The 25,729-nt window shown below is 52.0% G+C and overlaps 1 protein-coding gene across 4 annotated transcripts in view; it reads left to right on the top strand.

Annotated features, from left to right (window-relative positions):
* The window catches only part of NPRL3 (NPR3 like, GATOR1 complex subunit), a 28,782-nt gene continuing 3,053 nt past the window's right edge, over positions 1-25,729 (top strand). The window contains exons 1-10 of one of the 4 annotated variants that reach the window (XM_023557598.2): positions 1-396; positions 2,735-2,804; positions 9,888-10,017; positions 12,161-12,235; positions 15,483-15,636; positions 16,435-16,516; positions 21,695-21,832; positions 21,929-22,085; positions 23,982-24,088; positions 24,480-24,609. In XM_023557598.2, coding sequence (XP_023413366.1) covers positions 279-396; positions 2,735-2,804; positions 9,888-10,017; positions 12,161-12,235; positions 15,483-15,636; positions 16,435-16,516; positions 21,695-21,832; positions 21,929-22,085; positions 23,982-24,088; positions 24,480-24,609 — 1,161 coding nt within the window. In that variant the 5' untranslated portion in view covers positions 1-278. The remainder of the gene's footprint in view (positions 397-2,734; positions 2,805-9,887; positions 10,018-12,160; positions 12,236-15,482; positions 15,637-16,434; positions 16,517-21,694; positions 21,833-21,928; positions 22,086-23,981; positions 24,089-24,479; positions 24,610-25,729) is intronic. The other 3 variants (XM_003417707.4, XM_064295255.1, XM_010597472.3) reach the window with 3 other exon arrangements.

Raw genomic sequence — 25,729 nt, 5'->3', positions numbered from 1 at the left:
TTGGGCTCTTAGCCGAAGTCTCGCGAGGGCGGCAGGAGGCACTTCCGGTACTTGCGCAGGCAGCGCGTCAGTTCGTTTACTGTGCCGGGGCTGTGTAGCTGCCCCGCCCCCGGTCCGGTTGTATTGGGGCTTCCTGTAGCCGCAGCCCGGTCAACCCCCAACTCCCTCAGCCACGCTCGGACCCCGGGTCCCTTCTCAGGGCTCCCTCTTTGCCTCCGCCCCCACCCCCACCCCCGTGTTCTTGGGTGTGACTACTTCAGACCATCTCCCACGGCAGGATGGGGGACAACACCAGCCCCATCAGCGTGATTCTGGTGAGCTCAGGGAGCAGGGGCAATAAGCTGCTGTTCAGATACCCCTTCCAGAGAAGCCAGGAGCACCCAGCGTCCCAGACAAGTAAGTGGGCGCTGGGCAGCGGGCGTTCCCACGTATGCGCCTGGTGGCCACGGAGTGGCGCGGTTGTCCCCTCTCAGTCAGGGTCTTGCATTCTTTTCCTGAATGCACGTCGGTGCCTTATCATCGAGTGTGTGGAAGTATAGAAAAGAAACAAGAAAAAAATCACTCAACTCACTATGCCAAAGCAACTATTGCAGACATTTGGTCATTCTTCCAGTCTTTTAAGAATTATATTTTTAAACATGTAAACATTGTGTGGATGTATTCATCTGGAAAAAATGTAAAATTACAAATACGTCTGAAGCTTTCTTTGACCACCTCCCACCAGTTTTGCTCCTCTTCCGCACTTCAGAAAGAATTATTTATTTTGGTAATTGCTCTTTCTGTAGATAGATAAAAATCTGTATTCATGGTAAAATAGGAGGTTTTTTCCCTCACATACATGTGTTGTTCTGCAGCCTCCGTTTTCTCCACTGAGCAACCTGCCTTGAAGCCCTTCCCAATTTAGTATAATAGAGATCAACGGCATTCTTTCTTGCAGCATATCATTGCGTACTTCTCCTATGGATGGCCATTTAGGATACTTGGAGTTTTTCACTATTACGAATGATTTTTAACTTAAAAATTGTTTTAAAATTACTTTTAAACTTGCTAATATGGTACAAAATTTTAAAGGTATAAAAGGGTTTAGGTTATGAAAAGAAGAAGTTCTTTACCACAGTTGACCCCCAGTTACCCAGTTCCCCTTTGGGGGGCAGTTAGTATTACCATTTTCCTGTGCATGTCTTCAGAACCTTCTGTGTAAATACACAGAACTTTTATTTCTAAACACAAGTGATAGCACACCATACACACTGTCCTGATCCTGTTTTTTTCACTTTACATGTTGGATAGAAAATCAAAATGTACAGAGCAACCTTGTTCTTTTTAATGACTGCAGTGAATCTCTGTTGATGGATGCTAAGTTGTTCCCAATCTTCTGTTAATACAGACAGTGCTGCTGACTGTATATATGTCGTTTTGCTGATTATCTATAGAATCCAGAAGTGGAATGGTTGGGTCTAAAGGATAATGAGTATTTTTATTTTTAATAGATCAGCTTTCTTCATCTTTGCTAATCTGATAGGTGAGAAATTGTATCTCATAGGTATTTTTTTTTATCGTGATGAAAATATACACACCAAAATATTTGCCAATATACCTTCCACATTTACAATTTATTTACATTGATTACATTTTTCATGATGTAAAAAAAAAAAAATTTTTTTTACTATCATTACCACTATCCTCTTCCAAAATATTCCGCCACCGTTAACATAAACTCAGTGCATCCCAAACAAAAACTCTGCCTTTCTCTCTCCTTCCCACTCCTGGTAACCATTAATAATCTTTGGCCTTTATAGATTTATTTAATATAAGTGAGACCATACAGTATTTGTCCTTTTGCAACTGACCGATTTCACTCTCAGTATGGTTTCAAGGCTCATCTATGTTGTGGCATGCGTCAGAACTTCATTTCTCTTTATAGCTGCACAATATTCCATTGTGTATACATCACATTTTGTCCGTGCATTCATCTGCTGATGGACATTTTGGTTGTTTCCACCTTTTGGCTTGTGTGAAAAGTGCTGCAGTGAACGTTGGTTTATAAGTTTCTGCTTGTGTTCCTGCTTTTGCTTCTCTCATAGTAGATTTAATGTGCATTTATTTCACTTATGAATGAGAGTGAGCATATTTTCCTATTTTCAGAGTCATATCTTTCAGGATTGTTCTGGCTATCCTTGCTTACTTTTCTATGTGAACCTAGAATCAGCTGCTTTAGGCCTCACTCCCAAAACTGTTGGTATTTTTATTGAAGGTAGCTTTAAACGTATTGAAAGGGCATCTTTATGTTCAATCTTCCTTTTCAAGAACATGGTATGTCTTCTAGACTTCTGTCTCCCTTGTTAGCATTTTAGAGTTTTCTTCATGTGTCTCTTGCATTCATCTTTTTAGGTTCATGCCTAGGTGTGTAAACTTTTTAAAATTGCCATTGTAAATTATTATTGTTTATGTATGTGAAGGCTATTCATACATGAACATTTAAAAATTAATCCTTTTGCCTATGATTTTTCCAACCTAGTTGCCATTATACAGAGAGGGTGTCTCTGTGTGTGTACACAAACACACACACACGTATTTAATCCCTTTTTTTTTTTTTAAACTTAATGTGGTAGCAAAAGCATCTCCCCATGTTATTTTAACTCCTGGGAAACCATCCCTTTTAATGGCTCCATAATTCACTAATATGTGGATGAATCCATTTTCCCAGCTGTTCTCCCCTTTTGCCCTCACTCAGATAAGCCGAGTAGCAGATATGCTGTTAACAGCACAGGCGACCACTCTGAGGACCAGGACGGGGACTCCAGGTAAGGGCTCTGCTGCCACCTCAGAACTGGGCCAGTCCTGTCTGCCAGCCCTTGACAAAGCCCCCCTTCTTCTGCCCCATATGCTTTCTCCCCTAAAAACCCACTGCTCTTTTTCCAGATGTTAAGTTGGTGCTTCCAGATAGCTCAGAGCTTGTAGTTGCATTGCCAGTGTCCGCCTCACTGCCTAATTTGAGCATATGTTCCAGCTGTGGGCTGTGTGGTTGGTAAAGCTGGCCATGTCATGCAGGGCATTTAATGCCCTATGAGAAGGATATAAGTTGAAGCAGACCCCAGTGCTGTCCTCAGACACTGTGCCTCCTGCACGTGTCCTGAGGTTGACCCCGAGGTTGATCCTGAGGCTCATATGCAGCACAGCCTGGCCAGGCTCAGGTCTTGATATAGGTGGCGGGACTGAGACTGGGCTAGTCTGAGCCTTGAAGTTCTTTTAGGGCCCTGTTCCTTCCTGAATTTTGGAACCTCTGCTGTCTCTGGGGAGAGCTATCAGGGTGGAAAACATCAAAATTGACCACTTCTACCTTCTTATGTTGATTTTAAAGCTTAGTAAGTGATAACACAAGCCCAGGTGAGGGAAGAAGATTATAAGTTGCCTGTCCTGGGTCCCCTACGAGGGGTAAAGGACTCATCCTTCACTGTCCCAGGGCGAAAGTAGCTGAGACCTCTAAATTGGGCCTTTGCCGTACAACACGCTCATCCAGTGTCCTCTCCAGTTCCCTCACAGGCAGCACATTGACCATAGCTATATACAGTTTTAAAAGTGTGGCTTTTGTTCTTTTTGTGGGAATGTTGGGAACCCTCAGCAGGACTAGTTACCATCTCCAAGGGGAGCTGGTTTTAGAAGAGAGATGCGCAGGAGGGGCCTGGGGTGGGGTGTGTGTGGAATATTCTGCTCGATGTAGAGTCCTGTGGCTGTCTTGTCCTTTAAAGGTAGCAACTTGGGACATACTCTTTTTGTCACAGGTGCCTAGAAAGCTTTTAGCCCCCTGCACACTGGTGTGTACATTTTGTTCTCTGCCCGCATTGACCAGCTTTGAGCAGGGCTGACCCCTGCCCGCTGTTCTCCTTCTGCCAAACTCCTTTGAACACCAGCAGACTTGAGGCTCAGGCTGGTCACATACTCAGAAAACATTCTTGAAACAGCCTGCGTGGAAGGTCTTCTGGAAGGGCCTGCAGTACCTAACTCCTATGGTTAGTTTTCAGAGGTATATAATGAAATAACCAAAATAGCCAGGAAGATGTTTTCCAGGGAATTAATTGACTGTTTAATGAACACGGAAAATCGTGAGAAGGGAGTAATATATTGTGGGTGTGTCGATGGGGCCCACAGACAGGAATAGTCCCCCTAAAACAGCTGCTTCTCTTTAGAATCTTTTTTATTAAATTTAAGGATGAATTCGTTTGATAGTTTTAACACATTATAGCATCTGTTAATGTCTCCCCCCACCTCCCTGTTTTCAGAGATGGAGAGTAATACCTTAGGGTTCAGTTCCCCTCTTGCTTAATTTTGTTAAAGAAGCCTGCCGGCACCCCCTGCTTCCCTGGCACCTGTGGGAACCCCTGTCATAGTTCAGAGTCCTCTTCCTGGAGCAGTGCAGTAAAGGTGCATCAAGCCCATTCTCTGGGGTTTCCTTGGTTGTCACTGTTAGAGCTGGTTTTCTCTTTGAAGCCAGCAGGATATCCCTGTTTGTCAGTTTGCCAGAAAGAAATGATGCTAACAGGCTGCACAGTAACTTGTGAGTGTGGTGATGGCCCTCCTTAGGGAGGTGAATGCACAGAGCTGCACTGTCTAGTACTAGCCAGTGTGACCATTTGAATTTAAATTCATTGAAATAAAATAATTAGCTTCTCAGTCGCACTAGCCACAATTCAGGGGCTCAGTGACCACATGTGACTGAATGGTGCTGATTTGGAACATTCAGTTCCGTTGGACAGAGCTGGTTTAGAGAGTGGGCTGGTTTTATAAAGTGAATCACCTGTGTATCAAGGCATAGGAATTAGCTGTCACTTTTTTTTTTTTTCTTGTCTAGAACTCAGTAAGGAGAGAAGAAAATGGACGTTGTTCATTGTCTCTAAGACTTGACATTCAAGTTCAGAAAAGTTGTAGTGTTCCTCTTGGTTGGGTGTTAGGGGCCAGATGCTCCGTGATGGTGTCATGGGTCCCCCACACCTGTAGGGGCAGAAACCATCAAGAGAGGTGTGAGAGAGAGCCTGGTGCCCCTCAGAAGGGCTGGCGTGGGCATGTTCTGTCCTGCTGTGGGCATGCCCCCTCCTGCTGTGGTGGCTGTCTCTTGTCCTCCTCCAGGCAGTCACGAGCAGTGCTCTGACCACTGTCTCAAAGGAGTGCTGGTGGCTTGGGGAGTTTTTTTTTTTTTTAACTTGTTTTAGCATCACATAGTCAGAACTCATTTTCCTTTAGGTACAATTCAGAAGGCCTTCCTGACCTGTAGTGGTTTCTGTTCCCATCCTGTAGCTCTCAGTAGGAGGAATCCGGCAGGCACTACTGACTTCTTTAGGCCCGGCCACCTCTTTCAGAGCCATGGGTCCAGTTTAAGGGCACAGTCGGGTTTTGGGTGGGATGCAGGGCCTCAGCTGGGCGTTCACAAGGCTCCTCCAGGGCCTCTGTGCAGCTCTCCCCCAAGGAGTGGGTTTAGAGCTCTTACATGACATGTTAGAGAGATGCCTCCTACTTTCTGGGCCCAAGGGCAGCACACGGAGCACAGACATGCAGCATCACCTCCAGGCTTGGGCATCTCCCACCCTCTCTGAGCCCTCAGCCACTGTGTCTGTGGCTGTCTGGTCCCCATAGGTCAGCATGGAGTGACAAAGGCAGCACAAGGTTCCATCTCATCTCGGCCTGATCTCATCTCTGCCTTCAACAGTGTGTGGTCCTCGGAAGACTCCCTACCCTGTGAGCCACAGCCCCTTGGTAGGATGATAGTGTAGTCCATGCCTCAGGTTGTGGGGCACCCCTGCCCCTGCCTCCCTCAGAGGGCCAGACACAAGCACACCCTGGTCAGGATGCTGCCAGCATGTGGAAAACCCCATGTGCTCCTTCCAGATCCCACTCAAGCCCCACTTCCATGCAGGTGAAGGCTTCATTGTGATGAGTCTAGTTGTAGGAGATAGAGCTGTCAGACTCTGGGCAATCTGCAGAAAGTGCATGAAACGTTTTAACCTTTGATAGTGTGTAGCTTGATGGGCGGAGGACTGGAGCTGCTGGAGAGCGAGCCCTGTGCTGTGTGCATTTCCAAAAGCTGGACCGAGTCAGGCTTCCAGCAGACAGCTCATGTCCTCTGACTTGACCACACTTCCCAGTTCCACTCTGTACAAGTTCCCGAGGGATCCTGTGTGCACACACATGCAGCTCTGCCTTGACTGCCTTGCATGGGGCTGTGCAGAAGCTCTGTTGGGGCTGTGGCCACCTGCCATTCAGAGGGGCTTGGGCAGCTGCAGGAGCCCCAGAACCGGGCTGATGGTATTTATCTGTTCAGAGGTATATGGGTTTCCTTGTCCCTGTGGAGATGGTGAGAAACCTATTCTTGGAAGGGTTAAATACTTGTGCACAGGCATCTGGCTAATATGTGTGGAGCTGGAGTTTGGACCCAGTCCTCCAGCCTACACTTGCTGCTGAAAAGTGATTCCTGTTCGCGCCAGCTTGTATGTACATATCAGAGTTTGAGCTTTACTAAGAAAACTGCGTGACAGGTGTTCAAGGTGGGGAATGTTTTTGTATCTTCTTTCCTGTCCGGTAAGTTGCTTGGCTTTGACACTCAGCATTTAAGCTTAATGATGGTGCTTCTGCTAGACTTTAATACTGTTTTCATAAAACACCTTGTAATTTTTCATGGTTTCTAAAAGCAGTGTGTTTCTGTTTGGTCTTGATGGTCGTGTTCCCATTCCAGCGAGCCCTGTCCTCCAACCGATGAGCAGTTGGTTGCAGGGTAAGACCAAGACCTCCCACCGTCTTTCTGCCTGAGTCCTGCTTCCTTCTCGTCTCGTAATTGTGCTTAATTCCTGATCTCCTCAATGCTAAAGAATGAACTAACGAAGCACACAGCTCTGGCTTGTACCTCACTGCCGGTCCCATGGCCCTCTGCCCTCTCCTCCACCCTGGGTTATGTAGCTACTCTGTATTATTTTCCTTTCCCTCAAGGGGCCAAGTCATGGTTGGCGGCAGCCTCAGCCCCGACTTGGGGGCAGCCCTGAAGGTGGGGAAGCAGCAGCGAGTCCTCATCTTCCCAGCCTCTCCACCTGATAAAAGCCCCACTCCTTTCTCCACTTCTCAGAGGTTTGGTGGGGGCCTCTCTCAAGGGTGGATGTTGGGTGTGATGCTCAGGCAAAGACGTTTTCCATGGAGTTTAGACAACTTGTTCACGGGGTTGTGGGTGAGATGGGACCCCCCCCTTTCCTGAGTCACCTGTCCTGGTTGCCTCCCCCAACAACAGTCCTCTTTCTGGGAGTTGGAGGTGACTAAGTCAGACTGTGCAGGTAGCGTGCATGAGCATCCAGCAGAGAGGTGGTTGGAGGGTCCTTCAGGCTGCCTCAGAAAGCCGGACTGCAGGTGTGTCAGCAGGGATAGGAGATCCTGGCTGATTTTCCAGCTACGTGGTTTCATTTTCCTAAGTTTGTTTTTCTTGAATTTCCAAGATGTTCCAGGAGTCTCTAGTTTTCTGTGTTGCAATACATGTACCAGGTGATTACATTTACATCAGTGCAAAGGAAAAGAATTTTTGTAATTTTGGAAACTTGCAAATCACTGTTGTCACTTGTTTATGGTTTAATTTGCTGTTTATAACAATTGTGCTTTTTATCTCATGACATATTCTGTGTTTCTATGTATGTTATATTACCATATGTAAAGTATAAAGCTACTCAAGCATTTTTTCATTGTAACATAAAATGTTAAGCTGCGGTGAGTGGATTTCTGTGGGGGGCCAGGCTTGCTCAGCTGCAAGACAGGCCCAGTCACCACCCTGCTGGCCGCCCAGAGTCCTGAGATTGCCTCATGGACAACGTGGTTCTTGATTCTTATAGCTCTTGGCCACCCAGTTGCTCTCACTGCAGACCCTGGCGGCCATGCCTTTTCCCTGCCCTTTCCAGGCCCAGGGGGAAGCACTTTTATTTGGCTTATGGCAGGGCACCTGGGAATCGGGTATTTATAGCTGTGAACTGGGGCATCTCTGCTTGTCTCTGAGGAGCCCAAGTCCCAGTCCACAGCCAAACTACATCAGGCCCCTGGACTGGTGACTGAGTTTGGGGCCTGTCTATGACTCATCATAACAGCCATGGTTCAGTGGAGATTTTTGGCTATCACAGGAAAAGTGAGCTTTCTGGCGAGGGCGAGGTCATTTCTCTGTTATCTGCGTGTCTCCGGAGTCACTGGGCAGTGCTGCGGGTGCTGTTTGGATGGGACATGGAATGTTGGCACTGGATCAGTTTATAAAGCAGAAGTGTTTGGTTTTAATTCGCTACACTCTTCCTCATCGTGACCACGTACCCCGTACGGGAGTTCTAGGACAGAGTAAGCCACTTAGAGGGATTTCCTTTGAAGTTTTTGAAGGAAGCATGTGTCACCTTCTGTGTGTCTGGTCTAAGATGCTGGACTCTTCCGTCTCTGGTTTTATCACAGCAGAGAACAGCATTCCAGGCACATGCTGATGGGCAGCCCAGAAGCCTGGGCTGAGCATCCCGGCCCCACTCACACTGACATCATGGGAGCCCCAGCTGCAGTCCTGGCCACACCCTATGGCACTGGTGTGTTCTTCAGCCACCAGGGCCACCCTGGATGGTTAGAGGACCTCGTGAGTCCTGGCCAGTGCCCAGAAACCAGCACAGCTCCCCCAGAGCCTTGGCAGTGCTGGGCCTCCCCACTGGGCTCAAGAGGCTGCTCCTCCCAGCAGGCAGGGAGCCCTGTTGTATGTTGGGGCACCTGGGAGGAAAGGCCCTTCCTAGATGCTTTTATCCCACCATCATTTGCTCTAACAGTTTGAAGTGCAGCAGCAGTTTGCAGCAGATGTCCCCCTTTCATCACAAAACAGGCTTTATGGTGTTAGCGTGGTGTTAGTTATCCCATTAGCTTGTCGCCTTCCCAACTGTAGGGTCTCCCAGAAGAAAGGTGTCTGGGGCATCTGTCCTCCATTGTGTGGTTTAGGAGCTGTAGGGGTCTCTCTGCCTGGGGCAGTATGTGGTCCCCAAGAGCATGTGATCTCCCGAACAGGATGTTAGAAATGCTTTCCATGAGTGGGGAAATGGGCGCGGTCTCCTCCCTCTCTAGTTTGGGCTGTGGTCAGTGCCCATCCACACACAGCCTCTCCCCTTCAGGTGGGAGGGAGCAGGGTGTTAGTAGGAGGCAAAAGTGTACAGATAACACCTTGACTGGGAGTTTGGCAGTGCCGATATCCACAAACTGTTTTTACTCACAGTACAACCGTTTTCACTTCTCTCTGGTGCCCATTCATATTTATCCCTATGCTAGTATCATTTTAAAATAGTCGTGGCTGTAGTGGGCCTGTAAATTTGTACATTTTTAAAAGTTTCCTTCCTGATACAAAGTGGAAGGTTTAAGCATTCGCAATAAGGAAAGAACTAGGAGGCTGAGTTGTGAGGCATTCCTTAGCGCACTGTCCCTATACTGAGCGAGGCCCCTGTCTCCTGTGGTGACATTGGATGAGGGGTGCCAACCTGGTCACAGACCCGGTCACACTAGGAGAGCTGCCCTTCTCCCTGAGCCTTAGCAAACCTTTAGGGCAGGGCCAGCTCATGCTGATGCGCCTCCTTCTAAAGCACACCTGCGCCTTATCTACCTCCTGAATCTCGTAAAGCACCGAGAAATGACTGCACGTGCCCAGCTGCTTCTTGCGCCCTTCCACCTTGTAATTCTGGTGATTTAATGTTCCTGATCTTGGGAATCACCCCAGAGATGACTGATAGACACTTCCAGTTTGCAGTGGGGCACAGCAGCTCCATGAAGCTGCCCTTTACTGAAACCTGGGGCAGTGGGCATGGTGTTGTGGCATGTGTTAACTTATTTCCTCTCTACTCTTTTTTTTTTTTTTTAATTTTAAGGTTTTCAGATGTTATTCTGGCAACAATTTTGGCAACCAAGTCTGAAATGTGTGGCCAAAAATTTGAACTGAAGATAGATAACGTGCGGTTTGTTGGGCACCCAACGCTGCTGCAGCATGCTCTGGGGCAGGTATGGTTCCCCCTGGGCAGGGATAGTTCTCCCTGGGCAGGGACAGTTCTCCTTGGGCAGGCATGGCCCCTCCTGGCGCTGAGGGCTGATTCCTGCAACAGTGGCTTGCGCTGTGCATCGTTACAGGCTCTGGGGGTACACTGGGGAAAGAGAGAGAGGCCTTCCTCACCGCCAGGTGCTTCAATCCCAACCCCAAGCTTTTGCAAAGTCCTCTGTATTCTGGTTCTATGCTGACTCTGGCTGTTCCTCACGTAAGGATGTCTGCTTCCAGGGAGGCCAAGGAAATGAGTTAAGCAGTGTCTGACAAACCCTTGAACTTTCTATGAAGTGGCACAAGCATTTATTCTTACTTATGCAATGATATAAGAACTAATGCTGTTGAGCACCTTCAATAGTGCCAAACTCTTTATATGCACTGGAGGAGCTTCACCAGGATGAGATGCCAGGTCCCTGTTGGCCACTCCAGAGGACAGCTCCTAAGACCCTGCAGGCAGAATCTGAAGGGTTTCCATGTAGAGATGTTATTTAGGCCTATTTGCACGATCTAGGAATTGTGTGGGATCCCAAGCCTGCTCTTTAAATAAGTGCCTGGAAGGAGTTTCCTGGGTGCTGGGTGTAGCGGGACATGAGGCTGTCCCATTTCGCCTGGCAGGTGCTCTATGTGGCCATGGATGCCATGTTCCTGCCTCACTGCGGCCCCCACAGACGTGGCCCATCCCCCTGTGGAGAAAGGAGCAGAAATTTGGTGCCTGCCTGTAGCTGCCCACCCTGGGTCCCAGAGCTCCAGTGCTGCCTGCTGGCAACACCGGAATCAGCTTTGTAGAGTTCAGGTGTAAGCCCTTGGAGGAGGTGGGGGGAGATGATGGAGCAGGGTCCAGAGAGAAAGGCTGTTCTGAGTAAGGCAGTTGCCACTGCCTCGCCCAGGCCTGCTCAGGCCTCTGCCGCCCTGGGCACTGTTGTGAGTGCTGTCACATCTGCAGAGAAGCCTGGGTGGACCCAGGTAGACACTGGACAGAGGGGTCAGGCAGACAGCATTCCATCCATTTCAGCCCCACTTTGTCCTGGCTCCTCTGAGCACTTGCATTCATGGGAAGGTCCTGTGCCACTGAGCCCAGCCCTAGACCTTCCACCTGTAGTCATGGGTAGCCTGGCTCTGCCTCTCCGTGTGGCAAGCATGTGCCTGGCTCTCAGGGACCCCAAACTCTATTTTCTTCTGGCTCTGCTACACCCTGGTGCATTTTCCTGGGCCTGAAGTACAATGACTGTAAAAACAGAGTGGTGTCTTATCTCCTTTAACTTCACAAGGAAGGAAACTCAAGATTAACAACCCAAGGCTGATTCCCATGAGGCGGAAGTCAGGCATGCCTCCTCTTTCTGCCATCTTTACCAATTCTGATGCCAGCTGTCCCTTCCATGGCACTCTCTACTTCTCTGCTGGGTTCAGTAATTCATTGTAATGGCCACACAGAACTCGCAGATGATACTCAACGATTATGGGGTTTATTAGGGAAGTAACAGGTTACATTTCAGATTCAGGAATGCTCAGGATACAGTTTTTCCATCGGGACAGCTTCTTCCCGGTCATACTGCAGGCATGCCTTTTTTTGGCCTCTCAGCCTGTGCCCTGCTCAGGCAAGTGTTGCAAAGCTCTTTTAGCTCTGCCGGTAAGTACTGAGAGGCACCCCACTCCACTAGTAAACCTCAGCCTGTTGGTTTAGGCACTCAGCTTTCCTGCTGCCTAGGCTGGGAAGCTCCGTGTATCATTTCTCCTATGGGTCACTCTTGCTGCCATTTCTCTGCCACCACTTCTTGCTATCTTCAGTGTTATAGCTCTCTGTCTCCTGGATCCAGGAGCTTCTCAGCAGAGGGATCCAAAGGACACGCTGTGCTCTTGGTTCTCCTTCCTTGGTGGTGGTGGGATCCTCTCTTTCCCACCTTGGGGTGGCTCATTTCAAGCCCAGTGGGATGGCAAAACTGACCAGTCCCCTTGGTGGGCCACAATTACCCTATTTGCACTTGGGTGGGCGTTCCAAGACCATAGCGGGAAGGGCCACACAAAAGCAATCCATCGCACCGCAGTGGCTCTAAACAACTCTTCTTGGAAGCTGTGGCTTTGATTTATAGAATTATGTCTCTTTTACAGGTATCCAAAACAGATCCGTCCCCAAAGAGAGAGACGCCCACAATGATTCTTTTTAATGTGGTATTTGCTCTGAGGGTGAGTGGTCTGTGTAAACGGCTGAAGTGAAGACTAGGGAGGAGGAGGCAGAGGGGAGAGGAGGCAGATCATTTCCCGTGAGTGTGTCCTTGACTCAACAATTCAGAATGTGGCAGGTGTGGCTCTTCTGGGATGCAGAGCCCCCTCCTGGGGTGTAGCCCTCTCCGGTGGTACAGGCCCTCCTGGGTGCAGACAGAACCCAGCCCTCATTGCTTATTAGGCAGTTCCTAGCCCTGTCCCAGGCTATGTCTTGACCAGTTATAGGAAATTCCTTTTCAACGAAGCTGTCAAGATACAGAGATGCAGACAAACAGAAAATGCACCCCTGGGTGAGGCCAGGGTTATGTTATAAAGGACTTGGTGGTACCGAAGACACTTGTACTCAGTGATGGTTAAATAAGGGGATTCCTCAGAGTCACAGATGCCCTGGGGTCAGCTTTTGCCAGAGAACTGAGAGTCCTATTGGCCAGCACGTGGCTCTGCCCAACAGCTTATGTACAGAGGGTGTCAGGGGTGGTGACCAGGCCTCAGTGACCAAGAGCAAAGTGCAGTCCTTCAGAGGGGCAAAACAGGGCCTGTCAAGTGAGCTGCCACCAAGGCTCCAGGAGGGTCTTCTCCACAGAGGCTCATGGGTGCAGATGGTTCAGTCATAGCCATGACAGAGAAAAGCCCCTGTTGGATGGCCACCCTCCTAGTGAGTAGAGGACACAAGTTAAAACAGCACTGCTCATGACCAGGGGCTGTCCCTGGGGTATGAGGTTCAGGGAAGACACTGGCATCAACTTTCTACATTACCCTTGTAAAACGACCAGAGAGTGCAGTGAATTAAATAAACAAACACAAACTATGACAGTACTGTCCCTGTCAGCACTGTTAATGGGGGACATCATGGCCCCACCCCGGGCAGTGCAGGTGGGCCCCCTTCTGGAGAGCAGTGAGGGAAGGTCCTTTGATCCACAGTCCTACTTCAGGAGCATATCAGGACGTGTGCACGTTGTAAGACTGTACAAAGATTTTAATGGTCATAATTACACTGGAAACCCAGTGTCCTACATTTGGGGGTCCTGAGACACGGAGGTTTACGTGGAGTGGCACGTGGGTGTTAGAGGCCAGAGACGTGGACAAGGTGGTCCTTGGAGAGGTGCAACAGGAACGAAATAGCACAGGACTTCAGCTGGCTATATGTGCGTGAAGGGGAGAAAAATCTCATAATGCCAAGAGTTGGTCTTTTAGGGTAGACAAGATTTTTTCCTTCTTTCCAGTAGTCGTATAAAAATGTATACTCGATTTGAAGAGCCCTCACACACCGTCTGAGGTTCATAACCATCGAGTTTGCACCTTGACTACACTGCTTCCTCCTCTCGCTTATCATTGCTCAGGTATTTTCAGGCAAACCCAGACCTTGTGTCTGTTCACCCTGACTTATTTCAGACTGCAACTCTTTATCGACATTTTATTTTATGCCACGATGCTCCATTCATGCCTGAAAAAATACACTACAAGATGCTGGCATCAGCTCCGTTGAAAATGCCCCCAGTTGCTGAAACATGTTTCGCATTGGGCTGTCTGACCAGGCGCAAGCCTAGCCCCCCCAGCACAGGGCCTCTTAAATCCCGGCCAGCCTAGAACACCCTCTGCCCCCAACCTGATTGTCCAGACAGTCAGACCTGCTCTCTGTGCCTGAGTGTCTGCCAACGGGACATCAGCTCTGAGGCTTGATCACTCCCCAGTATGAGATTCTGGGGTGAGAACAGCTGAGGGTGCAGTTCTGTACTCTTTACTGCTGCTGTCGTGTCTGGTAGGTGCATGGCCCTAAGACTTCCACTGGGGATGGCCTGTCTTGGAGTAACTTAGTGTGTTCACCCACAGACAGCATTGGTGTGACCTGTTCTTTAAGGGAGTAGTCAGGTGACCAGGATCCTTGTCCTACCCTGTTCTGGTTGGGGGAGTTTTGCTACCCAGGATCTTTTTCACATGTATTTTGTTTTGAGGTGATCGTATTTACCCTAGAAAACCAGGCCCCAGTCCTGTGACCTTTAGGGGAGAGGCTGTTGAGGGGACACCCTAGACGCAGAAGGTGCAAGGCTGCTGCCTGGGGTGGGAGCATACTTGTTACCTTCACAGCCCAGCAGGTGGGACACTGCCAAGGTTTGAGTTGTTTGACTCTCTCCAGGTGGAAAACATGCCTGCTGAGCTCAGGCTTATTGGGTTTGGGCCAGAGGTCGACTATGGCCCTTGATGTGGGCCTGGGCCTGCTTACCAGATAAGCACTGGGGAGGCAGCACTTAAGGCCCCAATCAGTGGCACCAGTCGTCCCTCTGCCTTCTCCCCTCCACCCATAAAATGACTCATCAGTCCTGTTGGCCTCCTGAAACCCTGAGTCACAGCAGCCCACTATCTGTTCCTGGAGCACCTTTCTAGACCTGCCTGGCCCACTTGTGGCACTGATAGGCTCCAGAAGCCAAGGCAAGGCTCATCTCGTTACTGAGAACTGACATACCTCCACTAAGTGCTTGGCTTAGGTGGGGCATGGGAGTGGGGCCGGATCCACTGGGAAGAGCTTCCCACACTCAGGAGGAAAGTGTTTAAGGGAATGGTTGGAGTAGTGTGCCCTGTTGGGATAATAGTGTGCCCTGTTGCGATGTAGCCTTTGGTTCTGCCTCTACATCTTGCAGGCCAGGCATGGCCATAAGCACTGCACGGCATTTGCCCTGGGTGTTACTGCTCCAAGTACATGTTTGACCACATTCTGCGTCTCAGTAGCCGTGGTTTCTCTTTGAATGAGGAGGCCGGGACCCAGGTGACATGGCAGGTGGGTGGGCAGGTCTGTGCCCTGAGCCCTTCTCTGGACCACCCTGGCCAGGGCCCAAGTGGTAGTTGGCCTCCCCTTACCCTCCCATGCAGCCCCAACACCATGGCCCCACCATGTGGCATCACCCACAGGGGACCCCGCAGAGCCCTGCATTGTATCCCTGCGGTGACTTCCAGGATAGTGTTAGGCATGGCTGTCCCCACCACACCTCTATACCTCGTGCCGCTAGGCCACATATTCAGGTGCTGCCGTCACTTCTGAGGACAGTCTCGGAAAGGGATGCAGGGAACAGCCCATCTGTGGCCTTGAGGAAGAGGAGTGGGGGGTCCTGTCGTGTGGGCTCCTGTAGGGCTCAGCTCTGCCTGTGCCTATCCAATTTCCCCCACCCTTGCATTCCCGTGCATGCGTGTGAGCTGTGTGCGACCACCCCTGCAGGCCAACGCAGACCCGTCGGTCATCAGCTGTCTGCACACCCTCTCACGGCGCATCGCCGTGGTGCTGCAGCATGAGGAGAGGCGCTGCCAGTACCTTACCCACGAGGCCAAGCTGATCCTGGCACTGCAGGACGAGGTCTCTGCCATGTCTGACGGTGAGTGTGCCCATGTGCAGTCAGGGTGCAGCTGCTCTCCTGGCCCGATACCACCCACCTCTGTGCTGACGCTGGGCAGGACTCGGGTTACAGGAGTCTTCTAGGTGATTGGAAGTGAGAGGAAGGATTTAAAGTGTGCCTGTGGTGTCATATTGGGAAAGTCTGCTCAGCGGGTTTGTTCCAAATAAAGCTCTTGGACCTTGAATTTGCATTTTTGATTATTGACTGTCAAAATTTGAAGTATATTCATGCTTTGGTGAATTATTATAATAATTATAGGTGTAGTGATGCAGACTTCATGAGAATTTTTTTTAATCATTCTTTTCAGAGTCTTGAGGTCACAGGAAGTAAAAAAAAAATACCAATTTAAGTACATATTTTTTTGTGTGTTAGAGATTCATGAAAAAGGGTCAGTAAAAGACTTTCAGCCATGAAACTCAGTTGCATGACGTAAACTTATGTGTGGGGTGGGGAGTGGAGTAGGGGTGCCTGGTAGAGAAGGCAAAGCATGGGTTTGGTGGTCTGTGGAGACTCTCTCCGAGAGTGGCAGTAGAAGTGCTCCTGTGCTGAAAGGTGGGCCCAGTGAAGTCTAAACATACATGTTTCATGATACACTGAACAGATCGGCCTGCCTCTAGTTTTGATTCAGCTGGCTGCAGTGATTTTATGAAAACGTAGTGGAGAATTTCCTGATGTTTGATTTAAAGTTACTTAGTTTTTTTTTTATATGTTCCTTGTTGTGGCCTATAAAGGTTTCCTGGTTTGGAAGCTGTAAATCCTGTATTGTGATTCTTGCAGCAAACGAAGGCCCTCAGTCCCCCTTCCATCACATCCTGCCCAAGTGCAAGTTGGCCAGGGACCTCAAGGAAGCATATGACAGGTAAGACAGGTAACCATGCCCCCAGGCCACCTTGGGGTGGTGTTTCTCTTCTCTGTGGATGTTGAAAGCCCCTTGGAGGTCAGGGTGAAGGGCGACAAGAAGAGGTGGCCCTGTGGGCCACCGAGCTGCCATTCTAAGTGCCAGCACCTTTGTCTTATGAGTGCTGGGCCATTTCCACCACTACCTGCAGTTAGGTGTGCGGATCTGAAAGTGGTATGTACCAAGCATGACACAGAGCCAGGGCCCGAGCCTGCACCCCTATGTCAGCGGGTGAAGCTAGGTGTTGGGAGAAGTTGGGGTTAGGGGTGTTGAGTGTCTGAGGGCGGCAACTGTCAGGAAAAGATGTCACAGGAGCCTCACAGGTGTTCTGGTTATATCGGGTGGCTCAGCACCAACTTTATTTAAGTGCGAGATGGTATTTCAAGCAGCCATGACTTGTGTTCATGTTCTTGGAGCCACCCGCCACCTCCCTGCCTCATCTTACTGTCGGGATGTGTAGGTGTCTTTACAGGAAGGACACCTGTCTTTTGTGATATGAATTGCAGATAGTTTTTTGCCCATCTTTGACCTAATTTCAGTGACCTCTTGGTATGGGCTGTCCCCATTGCCATCAGGCAGTTTGAAACAGGCCCTGTCGGGGGAATGCTTTGATTTTTGGCCCCTTCTGCCCCATGTACCTGAACCTTGAAGGAGGCCTCAGCGATCCTGTGGTCCATCCCTGTCTTTGTATTTCACATTATCTCATTGGAGTTTTCTCTGTGATAAGATCATTACCGCCCTCCAGTCTTGAGTTGCTTGTCCCAAAAATCCCTTACTTTGAAAACGTAGCTTTATTCTGAGTGGGGAATCTGCATCCCTCAACTAGAATTAGACTCCAGGTTAACCTGGAATTTAAAAAAAGGCAACCCATCAACTTTACATTTCTAAAGGAAAAACCGGAATGTGATTTCTTTTGTCTGGATTGCATTGGGAAGTTAGAAGCTAATGGCAACCAGGACAGCCTGCTGCTGGGCCAGACTGAGATGCAGTGCCAGCTAGAGGACGTGGTTTTCTTTTCACCCACACTGTGCCCCTTGCATGGGCCTGGGTCTGAGTGAGAGGGAGCAGAGACTTCGTGAATGCCACCGTGGTGCAGCAGAGCACACGCACCCCCTTGTGGCATAGAACAGAAACCAGAAGCTGAGGCTCCTGATGTGCAGACGAGGGTGGTAGAACCGACACTGAGTACTTGTGGCTATGAGCAGATGTGGCTGCTGATAGAAGGGGTCACAGGAGTCACACAGTGACTTATTACACCGTCCTCTGGGTTAATGGCCTATGGGGAGCCATAGCTTAGAGAGTGCCACCTGTGGTCAGCCTGGAGCATTATGGCTGCAGAGGTGCCTGCACACTGCTAATGTCTGAAGGCAGCGTGGGCCACTGGCCCTTTGCAAACATCCTGAGTATCATAGTCCCTGTGTCCATAAAAATACACATACATATAAAATTCTGTTTGAAATTTCAGTTGGGCCTTTTGAAGTATAGCCCAGAGGTAAAGAGCTCCAGGCGCTGGGATCAGAGGGGTTCAAGGGCAGGCAATACAGTGTTTGTCCAAAGGAGAGCCCAGAAAGGACTAAAGTCAGGAATTAAAGCTCTTTCCCAGGTGCCGACTTGTGAGGGTAATGGAGTGAGGTGTCATATTCCACTTTGAACGTGGAGGTGAGGGCATATTGGAAAGTTATGTTCTGCCCTTGTGGTCCTGCTCCAGGCTTGGGTGTGACGGGCCACAGCTGTTTGAGGAGCTGGCGAGCCTCAGTGCGCAGTGTCATCCTGCCAGGTGTTTCATCAGTAGCCCTGCAAAGAGAAGTAAAGCTTCACAGAAAAGCTTGTAGGGCCAGGCCCTTCTCTGCTGAAAGGTCTCATCTTAAAATTACTGACTTAGGAGCACAGACAGACCTTTTCTGTTTCCTCCCCATAACGTACTTCTGGGGCAGCTCCTGGCTCACCCCAAGCCAGGGGGTTCTGGGAGCCAGTGGTGGTGGCAGGCACGTTCCTGGTCTCTTTTGCGGGGTTCAGGGACTCAGGCTGGGTCTGCCCCTGACCCTTTGAGCCTCCTGGAGGCTTTGTTGGCGTCTCCAGTTGCAAAGTGGCACCAGCCTCAACACATGCTGCCTGGAGGGAGGCAGAGGCCAGTGGGTAAGCATGTCTGGAGAAACGGAAGTGAGATCCCATGGAAGCTGAGGGAACAGATGGTGACAGTGTGACTGAGAGCAGGTGGCTCTGGAGATGTGGAGGGAACCACGCTTCACAGGCTCATACTGTAGGGCCTCAGTCTCTCATGTCCCCTTACAGCCCCGGCACTATTGACACACACGCCTGAAGCCTGTCCTGAGCCTGCCTGCCCCACCCACGTCCCCTTTATCCTGCTCCTCGTGTTCCCTCTCCCGTAGTGCTCGTGCTGCAGCACCCCGGATGGTGTGTTAGTCTCCCCGAGAGCAGGGGTTCATGCCCAATCTGGTATGTGAACACACTGGGTAATGCTGATGATACACATGGCACTGCGTAGGTGTGGCCCCACAGAGGCAGGTGGTGCCTCAGAGCCAGGCAGGCCTCCATGTTCTTTACTTCCGACTCTAGGTGCTGCAGCAGCTCCTGGGAGCTGTGTTTTAAACGGACCTGTGTTTTCACTTGGATAACTCCCCGGCCACGTGCAAAGTTTAGTGGAGGGCAGCACAGGTGCCCCAGCAGCCACAGCCTCTGCAGGTGATGGCACAGAGTGTGGTGCCCATCCTTGAGCTCCTTCGTTGTCCACTTCAATATACTTGGCTGGTGCCCTCTTCTGAAGAAGCCACAGTGGTCCTTCATCCAGGCCCCTTTGGTTTTCAGTCCCTAGGTCTTTCCCCACATCTTAGCCTGCCTGGTGCCTCATGCTCACCCTGTAAGACTGTGGAGTCAGCTGGTGACCCCATCATCCCCAGCAGACTTGGGACTATGTCCTGAGTGGCCTCCCCACCCAGCTGTAGCCAGGAAGTTCTGGCCACTGCTCCTAAGGGCTTCTTGTGGCAGCTGAGGCCTGGAGGAGGTGGCATCCAGTGCTCCTGGTGTCCCCAAGCGTGGCAACCACAGCATTTGCTGCACAGGATGTGGCAAGTGACAGCCAGTGCTGGGGTTCTCCTCAGACAGTGAGGGTCACATTGTGCTCTGTTCTCTTTCTGCTGCTTCCTCTCTCGTCCATTCCCAAATGAGAGAATGGAGGCTTGTCACTGCTGCCGATACGTGACCACAGATGCTGCCAGCGGGGCTGTGGGAGGGCAGTGGAACAGTCGGCCCACTGGACAGGCTTCGTGGGGAGGCACACGGCCGCACTCACCAGCTCTACCCTCCTGCACGCAGCAGAGAGGCTGAGGGGCCATTAGCTGCCTTCTGACTTGGGGCAAGTGTTGGCCACCCCCACTCGGCTGGATGTGGGTATCTTGTCAGGCCTGACCCCTGGGCATAGCAGACCAGGGTGAAAAGGGCAGGGGCAGTGAGCAGAGGACAGAGGTGGTGGGTGGGGGTGGAGAAGTGGACTCTCATAGGAGTCGTGGTGGCAGGAGCCCTGGGTTGCTGTGCTGAGTGGAGCCAGAGGCTCTCAGCCAGCTGTGCTTCCACCTGGCTCTTGGGGAGGGGACCCAGGTCAGGCACTGAGGGACCTCCTGGAGCCTCACCCAAAGCCCTCTAGACAGAGGGATCTGGGCTCAGGCTCGAACACCAACCCCCCCCCCCACTCCCCTCAGGCAGCTCAGACCATCAGTGGGGCAGGGGTGGGGGGGTGTGGCCCACCAGGAAATCAGCCCCCTGGGCCCGGGGATGTCTGTGTGGAGGGTTCAGTGCTGTCAGCGACTCTCTTCTTGTTCATAGCTGGCCTGGACCTGTGGCCGATACTCCCTATCTCTCTCAGCTTGGCTGGGCCAGGCAGGGTCACCTGGGATCTCCCCTTGGGGCCAGACCTGGGGTAGCCCTGACGCCTAAACCCTGCCCATGGGTATGGACCACACATCCCGTCTGGAGCCAGGACCCTCTGGGATGGACTTCTAGGCAGAGTCAGGCCACCCAGAGCAGGCAGGGGTTCTTCAGCCACTTTTCTTTTTCCTCAAATATTTCTGCATGCCTGCCACGTGCCAGACACTTGACTAGGTGCTGGCTGAGCTGTGAATGGGACCCAAAGTCCACTTTGCTCTCAAGCTGGAATTCTGGTTGGGAGACAAGCAGAGACGTGAGGAGCAAAGGTGCCACAAGTGTCGGCAAGTGGGGTGCCTGAGAGACAGGGCTGGAGGAATGTTGGAGAGATTTGGCCAGTCACATGGGGCTCATGGCTGAGGCAGGGCCATGGCAGAGGACTGGATGGATAGATGTTGGAATGGGTGGGTGGGTGGATGGACGGACGGATGGAGGGAGGGAGGGACATTGGGACAGGTGGATGGAGGGCTGAACAGATGGAGGGCGGATGGTTGGACGGAAGGTGGATGTTGGGTCAAGGCGTGTTGTAGGGCAGCCAGGACCGGGCGGTGCTCTGGGTTCTGGCTGTGTTCTGCAGGTAGAGCAGACGGGATTGGCGATGGTTCAAAGTGGGGTGTGGACAGTGTCACACTTAAGGGCCTGAAGGAATGGAGTCACCATCTCTGAGATGGGGAGTATGTGGGAGCTGCAGAGGTGTCAGGCTGATTTGATGGGTTGCTTACAGTGGCTGCTGATCTCTGCAGGTAAGAGGACCCAGCACTGCACTGGGGGAGCTGCCAGCACCAGCAAGCTCTCATGGGACCTGGCATCACCTGCTTGGGCCCTCCTGCCAGCCCCTCACTTTTGGAGACAGGTCCTCGGCCTGGCCACACCTGTGACTAGGCCTCCGTCAGGGGTCAGAGCAGGCCCTGGGTATGGCTGTTGGTCACGGCTGGGGCCTGCGTGGATGAGGGGGCCCGAGGAGCCTGGGGGCAGGAGTGCGCCCAGTTCTCACCCTGTGCAGTGCTTTCAGCCTCAGGACAGAGGCAGCGCCAGGTGTTCTGGCTGGACTAGAGATTCCAAGGCTGCCAGAAATAGTTTGAGGTTACCAACACATTGTTTTGCGGGCTGCCCCACGTCCCCTGGCAAGCCTGACCATGTGTCTGGGAGTACAGGGGGCGCCTTGGACACTGCACCCAGAGTCCCCTGTGCCCACTGCAGCCTCTGCTCCTCGGGCGTGGTGCAGCTCCACATCAACAACTGGCTGGAGGTGAGCTTCTGCCTGCCCCACAAAATCCACTATGTGGCTGCGAGCCTCATCCCACCTGAAGCCATCGAGCGGAGCCTCAAGGCCATCCGGTGAGTGTCCCTCATGGTCCTTCTCTCTCACCCCGCAGACTCTCCTCACTCATGGGCTCCAGTTGCCCTGTACACCTCTGTGTTCTCTGCCTGCAGCCCCTACCACGCCCTGCTGCTGCTCAGCGATGAGAAGTCCCTGCTGGCTCAGCTGCCCGTCGACTGCTCCCCGGCCCTGGTGCGCGTGATCAAGACCACCACGGCCGTGAAGAACCTGCAGCAACTGGCCCAGGATGCTGACCTGGCATTGCTGCAGGTGTTGCCCAGGGCCTGGGTGAAGGGGGTCTCCCATAGCAGGGCGGTCTTTGGTTTAGGCTTAGGTTCTGGTGTCTGAGTCAGACAGACCGGGTTTAGGTCCATGGGACTGACCTCGTGTGTCGAGGGTGGTGCTGGCTGTATGAGGGGTGAGGGAGGTGACTCCCATGCCGGGGCTGGGGGCACAGTTCAGGCAGGAGCACGTGTGGTTGCTGAGGCCACAGAGCCTCACACTGGGCAGTCTCACCTTACGGGGGGAACGGCCTGGAAGCTCAGACCAGGTTCTGGCCACACTCAGTGCCAGGACTTAAGTGCAGGGCATTGGCTTAGACCCATGGCCCTGACCACCGGACTGTGTCTGTGATCAGCCAGCAGTGCTTTGAGGTCTGGGTGCAGTATCTGAAGGTGAGGAAAAGCATGGGAAGCCAGAGGCTGTGGGCAGAGGCCGTTGAGGGGACGATCTTAGGGAACAGACCACTGACCTTGCTAGTCGTTCAGGAGCATTCAGGACCAAGCAGGGCAGTGGTACTGGTGGCTGGGGTTGGCAGTAGGCACTGTGCATGTGAGGCCAGACAAGGGTTCAGGAGTGGAGGGTCCACAGACACAGGGCTGTGAAGAAAATGCAGGGGCCAGTGTGCACCGTGTGGCCACCAGGGGGCAGCAGAGGCCCAGTCCTGGGACCCCACCAAGCACTGCCAACGTGGCACCCAGAGTTCCAAACCAGGCTGGGAAAGGGCAGCCCTGGGGGGATGTGGGCCCCTCTGGCTCTGTTGGCCATCCCTGCTGAGCTGCTCCCCCAGAAAGTGGGAGCCCCCAGTACCTTTCTTCCCTCACATCCACGAGGCCCAAAGCATGCTGTCTTTTTCCCAAAGAAGCCTTTCTGAGGTCTCTTGTTCATAGTAAAGGAGCCCTGGTGGCGCAGTGGTTAAGCACTCAGTCGCAAAACAAAAGGTCAGTGGTTTGAACCCACCAGCTGCTCCACAGGAGAAAGATGCAGCAGTCTGCTTCTGTGAAGATGTACGGCCTTGGAAACCCTATGGGGACACTTGTATGCTGTCCTATAGGGTTGCTATGAATTGGAATTCAGCTCAACAGCAGCAGGTTTATGTTCATACTAAGCCCCTCCTCCTCTGTCTCACTTCTCCCCCTACACCTGTGAGCCACATCTGTGAGGGCATTGACCAGATTCAACCTGGCCGTTTCCATATGGTCGTCTGGATGGAAGAACCCAACAAGATCTGTCCTACCATCGCATGGCATCAGTGTGGCATAGGCCAGTGCTGCAGAGTGAATGGAGCTGCAGGAGTGGTCCCAGAGGCACCCAGGACATGCCTGTTGATCACATTTAAGCTGTGAAAGGAGCCGGCTGCTCTGTCTGTAGGGCTGTCTGATGTAAAGTCCATGTGTCCTGACATCTTGCCTTGCCCTTGCAGTGGAAGCTGCGTTGGACAGAGCTTTGATATCCTTTTCATATCCCCTTCACTTTCTGCCTGGCCTCCTTGCAGCCCTCATTTGCTACTGGTGGCTTCTGCCTGTGTCTGTTCCTGGTATGGCTGTACATAGCCTCCTGGGGCTCCAGCCCTGTAGATACTTGTTGACTTCTGGGGGTGATGGCACTGGCCCCACAGGCAGTTCAGCCAAGCCCAGGTGTGCCTTGAGCCAGAGAGCACACTGAGGATGGGCAGGTCTGTGCTTTTCAAAATAGTGTTTGTTTACAGGCTCTGGTCAACTGTGGGAGGGTCTAGAATGTGGAGACTGTCCCCATGTCAGGCCCTGGTGGGTGCCTGTGTTCCAGGGGTGAGGGTCAGGACAGCCTCAGGCTGAGGCATGGTGAGACAGCACCAGGTGTCAGAGGGCCTTGTGGGGTGCTCTCCCAGCCACCCATCTGTGCCCACAGGTGTTCCAGCTTGCAGCCCACCTGGTGTACTGGGGCAAGGCCATCATCATCTACCCGCTGTGTGAGAACAACGTCTACATGCTGTCACCCAACGCCAGTGTGTGTCTGTGAGTGCCCCGAACTGCTGTGGCAGCAGCTGTCAGTGCAGAATTGGGTGAAGAAGCCTGGGTGGGGTGGGTTTCCCATGCCCCATGTCCCAGCTTTGTACCCTAGGGAGGTGCAGGTGGCCTGTGCTCAGAGGGGAAGGCCCAAAACTAAGGGGTTCTGGCTCTGGCCACCCCAGAGAATGTCCTTGAGCTCCACCTAGCTGAGGGCAGTGTCACAGGTGGACGTGTGCCATCTCCCCTGGGGTCCTGTGACCCCTTACTGCTGCTAGATCGCAGCCCCGCCATCCCTGCAACGCCTTGCAGGGCACAGTTCCCTGGAAAGCTCAGCATGAAGCCTGAAACACAGTGTGGGGGTTCTGCTGCTGACCCCCGCATGCTGCCTGCTGCTCAGGTACTCTCCACTAGCCGAACAGTTCTCTCGCCAGTTCCCGTCGCACGACCTGCCGTCCGTTCTCGCCAAGTTTTCCTTGCCTGTCTCTTTATCGGAATTCAGGAGCCCCCTGGCCTCCCCAGTGCCGGAGGTGAGTCACAGAGCTTGTGGGGGGCCAGGTGTGGCAGTTGCGGGTAGAGCGGCCCCATGCCCGCTGGCAGTCCTGACCACAGGGACCCTCAGTGCCACCATTGCTGCTGCAGGCTTTGTTTTTGAGGCCTGACCTGTAGTGACTTCCCGCCTGCCTGTCCAGGGTGACGTGGATGCTCTGCTGGGTCAGCACTGGGCCACTCCCTTCCCCCAGGGAGGCCAACCCGGCATTGGTGGGTGGAGCTCTAGTCAGGGCACATTTGGAGACCCAGCTTGACAGAGGACAGAGTTGTGTTGGTCCTGCCTAGGGGTTTTCCCCAGACTGAGGAGGCAAAGATGGCTTTTTTTCTCTTGGAGCCTGGGCCCAGTAACCACAGGGTTTGAGGATGTGATTGTCGGGACAGTTGTTTCCAAATCCACTCGGCACCGAGAGGGTCTGACTAGGACAGGCCCAGGGCCCCCTTCAAGGGCTGGGGCTTAAGAGGTGGCAGGCATGAGGTCTGTGGCCAGGACGGTGGCTTCCTTTATGACTTGGCCATGTCCCTTCATAGCAGCAGCAGGCCCAATGGGACAGGTGTTGGGGATGGGTGGTTGGTATTCTCAAGATTTCATCTTCAAAAGTAAAGTGCTTGTTAGTAAGTGCCAGATTGGCCAGGCTATGTTCACTCTGAGACTGAGTGAGACATCCCAGTTTTCTCTGCTTGGACACAGCCTCTCCTGGTGCTGTTTCCGGGCACTGAGTGAGGCTGGGCTGAACGAAAGCCCCTGTGTGTCCACACACCTCCGTCCCAGGCAGTCCTGGGGGCTAGCCGGCTCTCCCGGCAGAAGCTTCCATGGTCTGTATACGGTGGATTTTCCAGGCTGTGGCCCTTTCAAGGGATGGAGTAAGCCCGTCAGGACCTCACAGGCCCAGGTTGGGGCCTCCCTGACTCCCCACCCCCTGCATGCGGTTGGGATACACAATTGAAGACTTACTAAGCTTGTTTTATTTCTTACTTTGATTTTTAGTGTAGGTATTTTACATTCCTTTTACCTTTTCTTTGGTTTTGACCATGATTCGTCCCTTCCTGCCCTTTCTCTGGTCGCCCAGCCCCTCTCAGGAGGCAGCCCAGAAAGCAGCT

The sequence above is a fragment of the Loxodonta africana genome, chromosome 12 (assembly GCF_030014295.1).
Source record: "Loxodonta africana isolate mLoxAfr1 chromosome 12, mLoxAfr1.hap2, whole genome shotgun sequence".
Lineage (NCBI taxonomy): Eukaryota > Metazoa > Chordata > Mammalia > Proboscidea > Elephantidae > Loxodonta > Loxodonta africana.
The sequence above is the reverse complement of the archived record's forward strand: the minus strand, read 5'-3'. Positions and strand labels throughout refer to the sequence as shown.